The following is a 17,146-nucleotide window of genomic DNA, read 5'->3' on the forward strand; positions in this document are numbered from 1 at the left end:
ACAAACGTGAACAGAAGAAGAAGAGTTGGTGTTTCCTGCTGACTGAACGAAAACGGTTTTTCCTGTTTTTGTTTATTTTCTTTTGTTTTCCTCCTTCGGATCAGATTTCCTCCCTCCTGCTGCTCGATCTGTTTCTTCCTGTCGGAGCAACTAATTGACTCCACGCCACACCGCCATACATCCTTATTCACGCCATCACACACACACACACTAACAGCGGCCAGGCCACACCCTTTACACACACACACACACACACACATATACACAGACAGCGCCATCGGATTCCTGTCAGAGCGAGTGCCGGCAATCAGAGCGCCGGGCGCTTTAACGGCGCTGAAAGGCCCCGATCGATGCGGTAATGCACTGGCTCCCAGTTATCATCATCATCATCTCTTATCACTGACCCACACCTCCAGCAGGAGGAGGAGAAGTGTGGGGAATGTGGGAGAAGATGGAGGAGAGAGGAGGGATGGGAGATGAAGATGAGGATGAAGAGGGTCTCTGGGTGTTTCCCCTCAGCTGAAAGGAGATGGATGGTGGGGAGTGGGGGGGGGGGGGGGGGGGGGGGGTGGAGGCTAAGTGGACATATGAAACAGCTGAGAGACGAAGGCAGCTGATTGGATCATTGGGCTCGAACATCTGGCTGGTTAATGATTGGCTGCTCAGACGCTCGCTCCAATGTGCGAGTCGCCGTTTCACCAAACTTCACTACATTTGATTTACAATAATTCAATAACTGCAACTCTGAGTGGAAGTTACGAATAAAAAGGGGAAAAAAATACAAGTACACCATAAAAATATTGGAGAAAAAAATGTGAAAATAAGTCGATGAAAATTATTTCAAAAATATATTTATAAAAACTGAATTGCAGAACAAAAGAATGCTTCTAGAAAGCATAAACACAAAAAAATCTAAAAGAAAAACAGTGGTCGACATCGTAACTACATAAAAGGTATTTATTTATGGTGGGGGTAAAATCAGTGGAATGGCTCTTTGCCTTTTAGCAGTGCCTGAAATTAAACGTTTGTGTGCGACAGTTCAAAAACAGGCTGCTCATGTTCATCTGATTTGATAAATGAACTTGAAGCTCATGAAGAGACAGCAATTAAAATGTGTAGAGAATAATGGTGTGAAGACTCCCTGTGAGGAAATGAAAACACATTCCTGCACTTTGGATTGTCCCTCTGTGGAAGATTATCAGCAACTCATAACCAAAGTGTTAGTTGATACAGACACTGTCACGTAAACCACTGTTTTTTTAAACATTAACTTTTTTGCTGCTATGTTTGGTTTTTGGAGCCGCAAGATTTAGACGAAAGGGGAGTCCTAAGCTATCAGCTAACAGTAACTAGCTATGTTATTGTTTGCATCTGTGGACTGTATGTAAACATAACTTAGATGAAGATACCTGCTAGTCTGTTACTACAGTAACCTCACAGCAGCCATATTATTGGACAGTTAATCTTATTAGAAATACTCCACCAGCACAAACACGGTCCACAGGTCCAGTTCAGAGACTTAATTAGCTGAGGTGAAGCCTAGCAGACAGCTAGCAGCTACAGCCGCCTGTGTCACCATGTCAAAGAGGCCACCTCCCTCCATATATTCCTAAAATAGCTGCTCACTTTTGCTTCTGACAAAAAGGAAGAAAGCAGCGAACCAATAAGACTATTTAGGTGCTTTAGCTCTATTACTGAGCGCGAATCTGTGTCCTCTGAAATGTACTAATTTTACTAAAGCAAATTCTAATTCGACATCAAACATCTTTCAGCCACATTGAATCTTACTTGTATTTTAATAAACAGAACCACAACGACATGCAAACGTCACCACGGGAGGCAGATGGATTCAGCTGAACACATACACCTTTGCTTTCCAGTTCAGACCAGTTTATCTCAGTCTGGGAGGGTTTCACCATCATCAGTGAGTCCAGAACGAGGTGGGTCCTCCTCCTCCTCAGTGCTGCGTTGATTAAACCCACTGAGACTCGTGCTTCTCTTCACATGAAACCTCCCCGTAGCTCCTGTGTAGGTGTGTGTGTGTTCATGTGGACATGTTACAGCACTGTATCACAGAGCAGCCAACAGGAAGCAACTCCTTTGTTTTATTAAGATTTGAGGCCATTTTTTCTTTCCTCTAAAAGAACCCAGTATAGACGATCAGCTGGCTAGAGATGTCTCTCAATAAATTAAAGTAAGTAAACACTACAGAAAGTTTATTTTATCAGATGTGAAATATTAAAACATATATGCTTTTACTTAAAGTGGATCTATTGTGCTGTAGAGAAACACATCAGCATACAGGCATATTCTCTATTTAAGTAATAAAGGGCAAATATTTTGCTTTTCTTTGTTTCCTGTCAGCATTTCCTCTTCTAAAGGTAGATTTTCATGTTAAGCTTGACTAAAATTTCTAATTAAGACGTCAGTGTATAGACAGTAATCCCTTTGAACCAAAGGATCAGGCTGCAGACTGCTGGAAACTTTCAGATTTATACAATTTTTCTATGTTTTGTGTCATTTAGTGAGAATATTCCTCATGTTAAGACCTGAAGCAGCCAATCTGAAATAAAGCTGGTGCAAAGAGGGAGGAGCTGAAACTGCTTGTTTCAGTTTGAACTGACGGCTGCTCTGTGGTCGAGCGTAAACAAATAAAGATTTATATTTTGAACTGTGAGTGCAGAAGTACCCTAGTAGACTTGTCAATAATAAACAGTAAACTGATATTTAATATTTAACTAACAGTCCTTTTTCCTGACAAATAATTTCTCATCTCTAATGATTAATGGTAATATAATAAAGCTTAAGACTGTGCCTGCTTTTGTTGTTAAACACTTTGCTGGTGTGTTTATCAGCTTGGTCACTGATTTCAGGTCATTAAAAAAACTTTTAGTTATTTTGCACATTCTACTCATGACTGTGTTAAAACTTCAGTTCAGAATTTGAAAACGTCACAAAAAATGTTTAAAATGTCAGCAAAAGTGACTAAATGAGCGCAGCTTAATCCCCAAAGAGGGCTTCTGGGGATTACAAATGACTGTATATCGCTGTCATGAAGATATAAAATTCACGGTTAAATATTTTAAAGCAGTTCAACTTGTAGTAGTATATGAGCAAAATCTATCTAAGACTAGGAATCACTCTTACTGTACTTCGTTTCCCTCCCAAATAACCGTTAAAAAAAAAAAAAACCTCTTGGAGACTGCACCCTCGTGGCCTTGGTGCCCTTGCCCTTCTTCTGTCCATCTCTTGACATATTCCGCCCCTTTTTTCTTCCTCCTACCTCTTTCTCTCTTTTTTCCATTTGGTTTCTAGGGGCTTAATTACAGGGGGCCGGCTCCGTGGCTGAGGAGGTGCGAGGCGAACAGGGATCAGCGTGACCCTGGAGGAGAAGCCATCAGACAGCGGCCTTAACAATGATAAATCACCCTGAGCAGAGCTACAGATACAGCCGCCGCCCCACTGATCTCTATAAAATATGGATGGACCTGCAGGAGGAGGAGGAGGAGGAGGAGGAAGGGAGCAGTATCACGGCAGATCTTCAGATTAGCGATTATCAGGCGTAGAGGTATTCTAATGATCTGGGACATGGTGTGGGGTTAATTCCATTCAAAGGAAACGTATTAAAATTCAGCTCATGAACTGAATTCTGCTCATTATTCTCAATGAATACTGAAAATCTCCTCATTCATGAAGTGGGCCGGAATTAATAATCCCTGAACGGACGGACGCCCCCCCACAAGTCCGGATGAGGGTCAATGATCAGAGCTAAAGGTGCACACTCAACACGCTAAACACATTTAATCTCCACCCCATGGTTCACAAATCTTCATGGACCTCATGTTAACAGTAGCGTTTGTTTTTAACAACAGGGTGTCCCGTATTTTAAACAAATCTCCAACATTTATAACCTGATCCCTTTTATAGATAAAATTATATGAAACCTGATTAAACGACAAATTAAAATTAACGTGAGTGCGGTTTCATGTCTGTCCACAGCACACACAGAGTTAGTTTGGGTAGTTTGACAAACTGGGAAAGACAACTGGTCACTGATGACCTCTGGGGTTTCTCCTGGATCATTTTCATCCCTGTAATTTCATTTCCAGCCTGGCTGGGCTGGAAGCGGACACCTCAGCGTCCGTCCGTCCGTTAGCGGGCGCATTGCGTTTAGAAGCTCAGGACAAAACAAGATATTGTGATGGAGATTTTTCTCTTCCTTGTACCATTTTTAAAGATCAAACAATGATTTACACAATAAAGAAAAAGCAGAATAATCAATAATGACCTGAAGTAATTAAAAATCTTACTTCTACATTTCTACATAGAAGCGAGATATCGTCTCACATGAAGCTAACAGTTGTTTTTTTTTGACATAGCTTTGGAGCTAAAAGACTAACTGTTTGAAATGTGTCGTGAAGTTCAGAGAATGAGAGCTTTTAAAAGAGATAAACTGTCAAGTTAGTTTAGCTTTTATGACTAATATGACTAAAAAATTATTATAAAATAGCTTAATCTCATTTATTTTATTACAATTACAGCTAATAAACAACTGCAAAACGACTTTTAATGCATCAGCAAAAATAAGTAAGCTAGTTTTGGTTAGTAATACACAAGTTGGGACGTTCTGTCTGAGCCATTTCTAAACAACTGCGGATTCTATCAGTTCAAACAACTGTACGTGAGCACAGTTATACGTATGTGTCAGCACTTTGCTGGAAGAAGATCCAAACTGTCACCCTCAGATGATAGGAAATTGTTTAGGATGTTCAGGAACCACCGAGGCTCAAGCCTGCCCTAAAGCCGGATCTGTGCCAGAAACCCAACCAGTTTAAATGAACTCGACCAGTTCTGCTAAGAAGTGCAGTCAGATATGCAGCCAGAATTATGCCAGAAGTTTGCCGATGGCTACCAAAAGCATCTGGTCAAAGTGCAACTTGCTAAGGGATGTTTAACCAAACATTAGTGAGGTTGTTTGTATTTGAGCCTGTATATAACCTTTGACCCTGTGTGGATCAGAGAAAACCCAAAATAAATTCAGATTTATGGATCTAATTCTTGTATTTTAGCAGCAGTTCAAGAAAATCCTAAAAGCCCAAAGTTACCACGACATACATGCCCAGCTGTACTCTTCTAAACACGACTCTTGTTAAAATCCTATTATCTGCTGATTTCTGTATTGTGTGACTAAATTATTGCGCTGGAAAGCGAAATGAGCAGAGGAGGTCCACCTTAAGACGATCATTTTGTTCAGTATTGTGTCTGAACGGTCGTCACCTAATCGCGCTTCCTGCTAAGCTAGGCCGAACGGCATTTCCCCATCTTTCAGCTGAAATCAGCCTGATGTTTCTCCTTCTGGCTTCCATATTCACCCTGCTTGCTGCTCCCATAATGCTCTACCTGACGTCTACAACGAATCAATCTGTTCAGCGGCGCCGTGCCTGTCCAAAAACGAAACCCAGCCGCCCAGACATCTCTGTCCACACCTGCTGCTGCTGCTGTCCTCTGCAGAGCGGCAGCTGCAGGTGAAAACAAAAGAGAAGTGACAACTCGAGTTAACCCGTCGCTGCTCGGTCACTGCCAGCACGCCGTCCTGTCACCTCGCGGAGCGCCGCTCTTCCTCTTCCCGTGATTCCTCTCCCTCCAAAACGTCCAGGAGGGAGAAACCTGCAGCTTTATTGAGTTTTCTTTTGAATAAATAAATATTTAAAGGGAGAGGATGAGGGAGGAGGGTGTTTGACGTCCCACTCTGGCTGCAAATCAGGCCATCAAAGGGGCCAGACAATGTGTGCTCGCTATTAGTATCAATTTACAAATAAACTGCTTTTTTGGTGACTGGATCTCCGATGTCAGATTTTGATAAATGGTTTCAATTTGGCAGCTGTTTTCGAGTGTCAGAGCCCATCTGACGCTCGCCGCCAGCCGCCGCTGCTCGCTGCCTCAGAGAATCTGCCTCAGTTAGCTCCTCGCAGCCGCTGCAGCCAGAATAATCTCTTCATACTAACCAGGACGCCTGATGGCTGCACGCCGTGCCTCTGTGTGAGCATACAAATGTCGTTCTGTGGGTGACACCAGCTCCCTGATTTCAATATTCTCGACTTTGTCTTAAAGGAGCATTTCTGCACTTTTAAATCCCTCTTCCTCACCGCCTTTCTCCAAAAAGCCCGCAGAGTTTAACAGACCCTGTTTCCACTTCCACGTAGAGATATAAATTTACCACCATAAACTTTAAATAAAGGCGTAAAAATTGGCTTAGTTTTTCCATTCTGCTGCCATTTTCAGGTCCAAACTCTTATCCCCGGGCGCCCAATGGCTGCCCACTGCTTCACTGAGTGAATGGGTTAAATGCAGAGAGCAATTTCCCCACGGGGCTCAATAAAGTACAATAATGTACACACTTTCTTCTTCTTCAAACAACAAACAAACAAACAAAGGCTGAGAGTTAAAAAGAGTCCAAATTCTTCCAGCTAAAGTGGAATGATCACTGTGCTCGTTCTCACATAAGATGTAGGCTGTAATCGAGTTAGGAGGCTGCTGGAAGTTAGATAGCGAGCTTCCATTGTATATTTCTAAAAACTGAAACGTACATCTCTAAAAAAAACTAAACAGCAGTGATGTTTGGACAGTTGGTGTAGCCGGGGTAGTTAACACTAGACAAACATCACACAGTGGTCAGTTCTGCTCATCTCCAGCTTTCTTGGACTCTACCAGAGCAGCTTTGCATGATTCAGACCTCAAAATAATCCATCTTTATGTGATACAACCCCTCATGTCTTCTGATTGGCTGTCCCACATAAACAGAAGGTTTGTGTGCCTGAGATGATCAGATAAACAGGATATCCCCGCCCTCAGTGACACCATACAGATCCAACACTTTAAACATGCGACTGCAGCGTTTCCAGCAGAATAAGACTTGTTTATGTCCACGTCAGATAAACTAAACTGAAAATGTTCAGAAGACCTTTTGATCTTCCTGAAACTGGACAAAGCTGCTTTAAAGTTTTAATGGAACAAAAGTTTTGTGTTCATTCTCTTTAATAAAGACACAATCTGATTGTATCTGATGCTTGTATTTCCTGTAGTAATGAGGCACATGTGGACCAGTTGCACAAAATAAAACCAGAGTTTGTACGCTTAAAGGAAAACTGAAAATTAATGAAGAGTTTTGACGTCTATGTTGACGTCCATCACAAATCACAAAGGAAACTAATCAAATCAAATGTTTCTTTTTTAGTTAAAGGCATCGAGCACGGAGCTTTGATTATACGAGACATTTTAAAAATGAAGTTTAGTTAAACTTTGTAATTCATGAAATGTTTTACACCTCCTCCACTTTTAGGTCCCAGAGTTAATTTACATGATTCTGATGTTTTTTTCTCTCCCTGGGCTTCTGAGAAGCCAAACATCGCCAAACCGATCACGCTTGACGACCATCCGCGCCCTCCTCCTCGCCAGTTGAGGGGAAACAAAACGCAGCGAGAGCAGCAGCAGCAGCAGCAGGATTTGCTCCCATAAACAGCTGTTTCCTGTTTGAAGGCTCGGGAACAATCTGGCCCGCTGGCAGCGAGGAGCGCCGCACCGTGCCAAGAGCGTACCGAGCAGAACCAACAAATCCAATCAGGCGACTCGAGTTCGGCCCTGTGCTGCATTAGAAGCCTTCAGCTCACAGCGCAGGTGGTCTACGGCGTCCATGGAGGGACAAAAAGCCACTTCAGTTTGAAATCAGCCCTTAATGTGGCCCTAAACCCGATTAAAGCGCCCAATTAGCAGCAGCCTTGAATGACAGGTGCATTATGGGTCATACCTGCCAGACTTAAGCCAACCTCCTGGCCTTAAATCTGACCTTTGACCCACAGCAGCAAGTTAATGAGTTGTCTTTACTGACCTTAGGTAACCTCTCAGGGTCTCCGGGGTGGCGAGGGATGACCTTCTGTAGCCTCTGGAAGCCGTAGTCGATGGTGGGCTCGTTCAAGGCTGCGGGACAAACAGAAACAGGAGAGAGGGTTTATTTAACCCCACACGCGTCTGACAGGAACTCAGCTGATTGTTGCAGTTCTGCAGCTTTCATCTTCATCATCATCTTTGTGTGGTCATTTTACTCTTTTTTGGTACTTCCATTTGTCTCTTTTTCAAAGGTTTATCTTTTGCCGTAGTTCCTGTAGTCCTTTTTCTTCTTTTTCTGTATTTTTGTCTCTTTGCATGGTAGTTTTACCTCTCATTGTTGTATTTGACACATTTTAACGTTGTATCTGTGTCACTGCATTGTCCTAGGTTTGTTTTGCGTGTTGTAGTTTTATTTTTTTTGTGGGACTTTCAGATCTTCCAACTGTGTCTTTGCATCATTCAGGAGTTTTTTATGTGTCCTGGTAGTTTTCCCTATTTTTCTAGCTGTCGCACCTCTTACTGTACTTTTGCATCTTTTTTGAGTCTTTTGCTCTGGTCAGGATGGTCTTTTTTTAACAACATATTTCAGCCTTTCCTTCTTCTGCGATTGTGCTGAAATCGAAGAAAATAAAAACACGTCCCCAACTCGTGAGATGTAATTTTAATGCAACATTGTCGAAATGTGCTCGTCTTTTGCACACGCGTGCAAAAGCCAGGTTTTTCTTGACTTCCTGTCATTTCCTGAAGTTTAAACTCAGCAGGGATCGTTTCACCTCCCTCTCCTCTGATCTCCTGTTGGTTCGTGTCAGCGGTGAGCGCTAACGGAGAGGGCGAGCGAGCGCCGTCAGCTGATCTCACTCTCTCTTATCTCGGCTGCTGTTTATCAAGTGCGAGACCTCACACTCCACCTCTCCTCCACGGCTAATTCAATCCAGCCTCCCCTCCACCGAGCCCTCTCTCTCTTTTCTTTTCTCCTCCACTCATTCACCTCCGCAAACAATCTGCCTTCCTCCTCCTCCTCCTCCTCTCTCCATATGCACTGAGCAGAGCTGGAGAAACACCCGGAAATGAGTTCGGGGAGATACTTCTCCATAATCAAGCCCATTAATCATAAAAGGCTGTCAAATTTGACTTTGGGGACAATTTGTCAGCCGATCTTGCCCACTCCGCTTTTGTCACCGTTGGCTCTTGTATTCTGTAAGGATGATTGACACTCCAAATGCTGCTGAGTAGAATAGCTAGTTTGCGCTAATATGCATAACCGTGGCTTTCATGAATAAGAATAAGGCAGCTATACGGCGGCACAGAGGGGTCTCCTTCAAAGGGCCCCGCCGCCGTTTGTCGCCAGCGCTCCAAATAGATGTTATTACCATTATAACAATATTTGTTTTCTTTTCCCGGGAATGGGCAACGGCGAGCTGCTAAATCAAATTTGTCGGAGCCCGTTTCAAGCGGCGGCGGAGGAGAAAAAGGGCTTTCAGGCTGCAACTGGGGTGGGGATGATATCTGAAGGGTGACAGAGTGCTGAGGGACGTGGCCCTCGCCGCAGGGGCTGCCATGTTGGATTCCTCGCCTCCCCGCCTCCCTGAGAGGAAGCAGAGAGCAGCGCGGCCTGAATCTATTACCTCGGCCCGCCGCGAATGAAAGAGCGATTCATTGCAGGATCCCAAAGAGACTTTTTGGGGGGATGCGGAGCAGCAGAGGATGAATGGAGATAATGCACCGGGACGACACGAGCAGCAATCAGCGGTGAATCCCAAACTGGATTGCCTCCTGACGCTGCGTACATACATCCCAACTTATAAAACAAGTGAGAGGCACTATGGGAACTGCTGCAATAGAATAAAAAACCCATTTACACTCGGAGGGAGGGGGGGGGTCTGTGATGGTTAACTCGCCACCTCCATCAGAAGAGGAAGTATTCTCCTCTCTGACCTCCGAGCTGATCCGAGATGTTGAGAAATGATGCTGATGTGGTTCAATCGAAGGCGACATGTCTGCAGATAAACATCAAAAAACCCGGAAACTTCCTCAGCGCCAAAAGTTCTTCGAGATCTCTGAGATCCAAGTCCCCGATCTGTGCTAAAAGTCTTGGAAAGAATCTGGGAACACGAGCCTCATATCTCTGTCCTGGTCCTCTCTCTCCTTAGTTTGGACACATTTTCTGTCTGCGAGTTGCTGGTTTGAAGATTTTCTGTTTTTTTCACTTTAGTTTTGCCTTCAAAGCAGAATTAAAGTTGCTTTATTCGTCTTGTTATGTGTTGGGATGACTTTAATGTGGCATTTTTCACAAGCACTTGACAAAATTTTATTACTCAATGACAAAAATAAAATACAAAATATTGAAGTTTGGAAAACAAAATATTGTTTTAGGAACAAGTACATGGTTGAGAAGCCTGGTTTTATCTGTCAACCTCCTGCACATGGGCTCATCGCCAAACGTGTGGATGTTATCACTGTGATATCATCCAACATCAGCAGCTTTCCTGCCACCATGTTGTTTCTTCAGTGTAAGTAGTGACACTAATGCTAACAAGCTGCATCCACAGACACAAATACCTGACAATTAGTGCTCAGCAACAACCAAATAAAATCCTAGAATTCAGCAAAACCGGACCTCAGATTTCTTAGACGGTCTGTTAGTACAGTGACCTCACAGCAGCCCTTTTATTGGTCAGATCAGGTCATTAAAAATGATCCAAAAGGCTCCAACAGCACAAACACAGCCCAGAGGTCCAGTTCAGTTAGTCGAGGGGAAGCCTAGCTAACTGAACTGTAACCATACAACTGTAAGTCAAAGAGGCCACGCCCCTAACAATACAAACTTTGAGCCTGAATATAATTTAAACAGGTAAAATGTTGTAAATGGGAAAATTAGAAATTCTTCTGGCCGTAAACGTGTTTACATGGGAGTCTATGAGGACTGAGTCCTGGAGCCTCCGGTGGACGTCAGAGGAACAGCACTTTGGTTGACGCTTGGTTCACACTTAAACTCTTGGACACCAACATTCAGCCACTGACAGATGTGGTTTATTTCTGAAGTTTAAAAACTGATGAGAAGTTTTATTCTGAAAGGTCTAAAGGAGCTGCTCTGGTTTGTAGAGTCCACACCGCCCTGGGCTCTGACGAGTCCACACCGCTGTGGGCTCTGATGAGTACATTGAGTGTCTCAATAAGTCGAGTTGGTTTGATAAAACATCTGGATTCAGACGCTCTCCAGAGACGTGACGGCGCTCTGAGGTTGCGATCGTTGCTGGAGGTGGAGACGACCACAGACGGAGAATGAAACAAAGACAGAAGTTTTAATGAACCTCTGATGGGGATCGACCCCCCTACAGGCATTAAGCCCATTACTTTGCCTTATTAAAATCTCGCTGCACTTTGACCCCAGCACCCCATTGGCTGCCTGCAGGGCCCCGTGCTCCTCCCAGCCAATCGATAAAGACCGCCTCCTTCCAAAGGAGCCAGTGTAATTGGAGAATGGCGGCTGGCAATGCGAACCCTGACCCCCCCTCCCCCCACCCCACCCCACGCATTACACCGCCCATATGAAGACAGATTGCCTGATTTAGTGTAAACATATGCTGCAATTCCAGGCATCAGTGCCACTTTCTCCATCGTAATTTGTATTGATTTTTCTCTGCTCCTCTTTGTTCAGCGCGAGGAGGCCACGGCCGTCGCTTTCTCCTGCCGTCTGATGCTTTTTATAAATCAGAAAAGGAGCAGAGGAAGATAATTCAGAGGTGAGAGGAGAGCGGGAGAGACAGAGGCGAGCGAGAGGAGGGGATTTTTTATATATTTCATCAAGTATTTATCTCTCTCCCTCTCTCTTTGGATCCTTTTCTCTGCCCTCGCTGTGAAGGTGATCAAACGGTCGGCCGGCGTCCTGCTGAGCGGCACGCTCCGTTATTAGACCGCTAAGTGACTGAGGAGAGGAAGAGAAGAGAAGAAGGGGGAGGCGGATCACATTTGAAACTAATTTCTTCACGGCATATCTGGAGTGTCGGAGAGGAGGAGGATATTTTACGCACTTACAGGAGAGACGTTCACTTCCTGCTCAAACACCCAGCAACTACTGCTCGATTAATAATGTCTGAACAATCAAGACAGAAGCTTTAAAAAAAGAGTCAAATAAAAGCAGGAGACACATAAAATTTACAGAAGGTGATAAAAAGTAACAGGATGAGAAAGAAGGCTTTAAAACAGAGCGAAATGCTGCAGGATGAAAGTGAGGATGTAAAATGTATCCATGCTGGACCTCCATGGGTCTGAGGGCTCAGGCTTTTTAAAGTGACCACTAGTGCTTCATGAGACGGCTAAAAACTATACTGTGACACACACAGTCCCAGAAAAACCAAAAACTGGGCAAAAACTTAAAGGTCAGACTTAAAATTCTGGAAATGAGTCTGAAAACTTTCAATCACTGCATCCCTAATTACACAGCTTTTATTGTGAAAGGGTGCAGCCACACTGAAGAGCGAATGAATCAAACGCGCTTGTTTTAAAGCTGGAGCCGCAGATCTGGATTCTTGTCTCGATGCTTCTCCTGCTGTCAAACTGACCACCTGGTGCTTCTCACCTGTCCGGCTTCGCCCTGACAGCGAGCTGAAGGGGAAGCTTCCTCTTCCTCTCCTCGCTCTGGTATCATTCGCCGCTTCTGGCTGCAGATGGCGGCTGATCACAGATCAGAGGATCAGAGCTCTGGGAGGGAGGACGGCGGATTACTGGAACATCTCAGCAGGCTCATTACCCCGCTCGCTTCGGCTCCCACAATCCAGCAGGGCGCCGTGCTTCAGAGGAGAGCCCGCCTCTGTTTACATCCTCCTCCTCACTACTGTTTACATTTATCTTTCATTTGCTGCTCCTCGCCCTGAATCTGCTTTTCCACGCCGCTGGTTTGTATATATTTACCAGCCGGAGATGAAATCCGCACTTTAGGGTCTCTGCTCACCTTTACTGTTTTTGTTTTGGCGTTCACGGCCTCGTCGCAGGCGCTCTCGTGTCCCCGATGAGCCGGCAGACTTCAGTGCTGCGTGGTTTCCTCCTGTATTACTCTCATCATTTCAAATAGGCGCCGCTCATCCGTCCCGCAGTAACGTGTGCTGCTATTTCCCATCTCCCCCGGCCGCATGATTGATGCAGGTCAGCGCGGCGTTTGGCCTCATGGCCTGCCGATCGCAACTGCTGATGATTCCTCGCCTCCTTCAGTGTGTGTGTGTGTGTGTGTGTGTGTGTGTGACAGATGCACGACATGCCGAGCCTTAAGTGGACGCGCTGATTTGTTTTTCTGCTTGTCAAGTGGCCAACCAGCATCAGCTGGGGTGGGGGGCATGCTGACAGGCTGCCATAACACCCCGAAAGCATCTTTTCAGCGGATTATTGATCTGCTCCGACTTTCAATTCATCACTCAGTCATCGCAGAGAGCAGGGGCGACTAGGCAGGTCTGTAAATGACAGCGAGCGTAAAGTTTCCTCTGCAGCTTGTTTGTTTTACATGGATGTGCACACTGGTGTGACAAGGAGGGCAGTCCTGTGGGGACATGTCTGCACGTGTTTAAGTAAAACAAGCAGAAAATGGAAAGAGAGATAAAAATGAGCAAAAACAGATCAAACGTATGAACTCTGAGTCTATCTGCACTTTGGGGACTACTTTCAGTGGCGGATGATTCCGTGTTGCAGAGGATTTTGGCGTCAGTGTTGGTTTGATGTTGAAATGTTTTTCTTTCATTCTTTACGCAATGAAGACGCGATCTTCTGATGAAGATCAGAGTCGGCCCTCCCGAACCCGCCAGGTGTCTTCAGGTATCTTCAGGTACCGTCGTCTCGTCTCTATAACCCACATGAGCGCCCACTCCCTTCTGCTTCCTCCTCCGAGAGCCGTCGCTGACGCAACAGCCCCTGTGATTAGAGCGAACATCCGCCCCGACGCCGCGTGTTAATCAGCGAATAATTACCTCGCCGTGATTAGAGCCGGTCGAGCAGAGTGCCTCAAAGAAATAGGCCCCCCACCTGAGAAGTTATTATTTTCTGGAGTGGCCGCCGAAAATGCCCCCGCAGAAATGGCTAATTACCCGACATTAGTTCCACAAGTCCCCATTCCCAAAGTGGAGCTCTTTGATATATGAAATGTGGTGCGTCTCTGCTGAGAGTCGAGGAATTCCCGCGGCGGAGAGCACACTTCTGCCGTCTATTAAAAGACGACACGAGAGGCGAGATCAAAGGCGGGGACGCGACAGCGCTCGTGTTGTTTCATTGCTGTCGTGTGATCGCCGCTAAGTGACTGAGACGCGCCTCCTGACGCGTCACATCCCGACTCTGTAACACAAACTCGCTGATCACTTTATTAGGAACACCCAAACCATAAATTCTGCCTTTATGAAGCATCTAAAGTTTAAACATCTGGCCGAGGTAAAGCAGGACGACGGGTTTCCTCTGGTGTTTTGTAGTATTGAAGAATAAAAACACATAAAAAAACCACTCTGTTTATATTTAAATCACTAAAAGATGAAAGATCGTTTTAACCCTGTGAGAAACCATCAGCGACAATCCCAGCAGCTCCTGACCCTGCGTTTTAGCTGTTTGTCTTTAAAAGTTGATTTGTTTGGTTCCCTGATTGGGAAAACTTTGGGGAACAATTTAAAAAATAAACATTTTGATGGTTCAGGTTCTCGTCCTTGCAGGTAAGACTTCGGCCGTATGCGGTTATTTTAGAGAAAACAGAATTTTTCCGAGATGAAGAAAGTGCTGAACTTCACTGAATGAAGCCTCGACAGTTGGTGCTGTTCAAACGTGCCGAGGATGCACCGCGTGACCATGCAGGCGTCGAGTCCTCAGCACAGAAAACAAGACAAGACACGGGGAAAGAACACGAAGAGAACAAATTTTGTCGACCGGAACCCAAACTGTATCATAAAAAATCTGTAGTTTTGGAGTTTAACTACTTAGATATCGATAAAAAACTTGCCTGCATGCACTCTTAAATGTGTATTTTTCCTGACTGTGAAGCACCTGCAAGGGTGTTTTTCTTCTTCTTCTGTGGGGAGCGCTTTTAATAATCCTGAGAGGACCTGCAGACAAAGGGCTGAAAAACCTTCACAGTGAATAATCTGCTGAACATCTGTCCAACATCAGGCCGCGAGCTCTTCATCTTAAAGATTTTAATTAGATAATCAAGTTTCTATTAATGAGACTTTACATGACACACACACGACGGTCAGTTAATTCATGTTCCAGTAACTTTTGTCACTTCATACACTCTGTGAGGGCGCGGCGTTGGCGGCGGCCGGGGCCGGAGCTGCCTGTCAATCACTGTTTAAAGTTCATGAAATTTCTATGAGCATCGATTGCAGCAGAGGCGGGTGTAGGAGGTGGAGGAGGGTGTTAATGACTCCACTGACTGATGCAAGCGCCTCACTTTTAATCCGCCTCCTCGCCTCGCCCTCTGTGCTGCAAACAGGTCTGACGCTTGTGAAGAAGAAATAACGCCGCCGCAGGTCCGACTGTGCTTAAATCACAGGTAACATCTGAAGCACGTCTCCTTAAACATCTGCTGGAGTTATTCTGGGCGCCGCACAGATGTGAGCTTTCAACACAAAATGAAGATGATGTTTAATCGAGATTTAGACGTCACTAAAACAAAAACACAAGAACTGACGGTTTTTAAATAAATCTACAGCTGAGTCACAAACCTGAACGGCCAATCACGTCTGGCATTCACTCTGAACGAGCTTCACTGGGGCACTTAGAGCAACACGTTTTTTACCCAGGAATTTGCTCCTCATGCCGTGCACTAATGGCTCCGACCAGCCAAAATCTTAATTTCAATTCACAGAAATTTCCTTAATAGATCAACAAACGACCAACAAAGTGCCTTATATTATAAGGTAAAGACCCTGGAGAGACAACTGCAGAGAGATTCCACGATCCCCCGTGAGCAGCACTTGGTGATGGTGGGAAGGAAGAACTCCCATAAAACAGGAAAGACCTCTATCAGAACCAGGATCAGAGCGGGGGAGTGATCTGCGCTTTCTGCCAGGTGTTTGTGTCAGAGTTATTCTAAAACTGACTCCAGGTTTAAACGCTGGTCTGAGCTGCAGTAAAGCAGCTGCAGGCTCGTTAGCTGTGTTGTTTCTGGAGAGAGCAAATCCTGAACTTATAACCAAACTGTGGCCTCATGATTAGTACGTCTGGCCCTTAGTCTGTTCAACTCAACATGAAACAAACCCACAAACTACAAAACTAAAGCGCACTGAATCCCTCCTCCTGTAAACCAGCATTTTGTCTTTGCGAATTGTTGCTGTCGGGGCCAGACAGGGTTAAATAGAATAAAAAGACGAGGCTGAAGTGACGTTTCGGTGGTTCAGACGGAGGTTTTTCCAGCTGAATTATGAGTTCTGTCCTCACTGCGAGTCCTGCCATAAACGGCGTTTGCCTCGTCCTCTCTTTGTTTCCGTCAACCGCTGTAAGCCGATCCCGAGCAGGCTACAGATAATTGCCTCCATGTGTTACTGCGACAGTAATTAAACAATAAAAATTCAGAAGTCAATTAGCGAACGGTGCCTCAGACGTGTCGACAGGAGAGGGGGGAACAGCAAAAACAGAGGGAGCGCCTCCTCCTTCTCTCCTCCAGCTGAGGTCGGAGGTGTAACGCCGGCCTCTTGGTTACACGTTCGCAGACCTTCAGCGAACCCTCTGGAAGAATCTGCTAATGTTTTCCATGTGTGCCGAGGAGGAGGAGGAGGAGGAGGAAGAGCAGAACTTACAAAGTGCTTCATTGTACTTTGAGAGAGGAGCTCAGAGTGAGGAAGTTGCATTTGAGTTCAGACTTACTATTAATGAACCAGGTCTGCATCACACGAGGGCATACAGGTTCACTGATTGGTCCGTTCTAGTGATGTCATCCCAAATGATCAGGTGGTTAAATTAAGCTCAGTTTGGGCAACGCTACAGCTCCTTCGTTTATTTAATGAACGCAGCAACATAAACAATGTCAAACATCTTCAAGATCATCATGTTTAGACCTGGAATAGTCAGACCTGTAAAACACTCGGAGTATCACTCAGGCTGCCTATGTAGGCTTGACCTCTGACCTCTGACTTTTCCATGAAGAGGAGAAGTAAGATGGAGAACAAACAGGATAAACTGAGATTCGTCAGCCGTCACTGAGCACTGGGAGAGCGTGAGGAGGGCGGCACTAAATCAGCAGAAGTTTGACCTTTGCATCCACAGAAAAACACTGAATCCTTTAGTTATTCCAGTAAAA

The 17,146-nt window shown here is 45.0% G+C and overlaps 1 protein-coding gene across 3 annotated transcripts in view; it reads right to left on the minus strand.

Moving 5' to 3' along the window:
• LOC101485630 (transcription factor COE3) overlaps window positions 1-17,146 on the minus strand; it is a 140,497-nt gene that overhangs the window by 18,553 nt on the left and 104,798 nt on the right. For all 3 annotated transcript variants that reach the window (XM_076890042.1, XM_076890045.1, XM_004552027.3), the window contains exon 11: window positions 7,886-7,974. In XM_076890042.1, the coding sequence (XP_076746157.1) occupies window positions 7,886-7,974 (89 nt within the window). The remainder of the gene's footprint in view (window positions 1-7,885; window positions 7,975-17,146) is intronic.

Source organism: Maylandia zebra, linkage group LG2, assembly GCF_041146795.1.
Source record: "Maylandia zebra isolate NMK-2024a linkage group LG2, Mzebra_GT3a, whole genome shotgun sequence".
In the NCBI taxonomy this organism is placed as follows: Eukaryota; Metazoa; Chordata; class Actinopteri; order Cichliformes; family Cichlidae; genus Maylandia; species Maylandia zebra.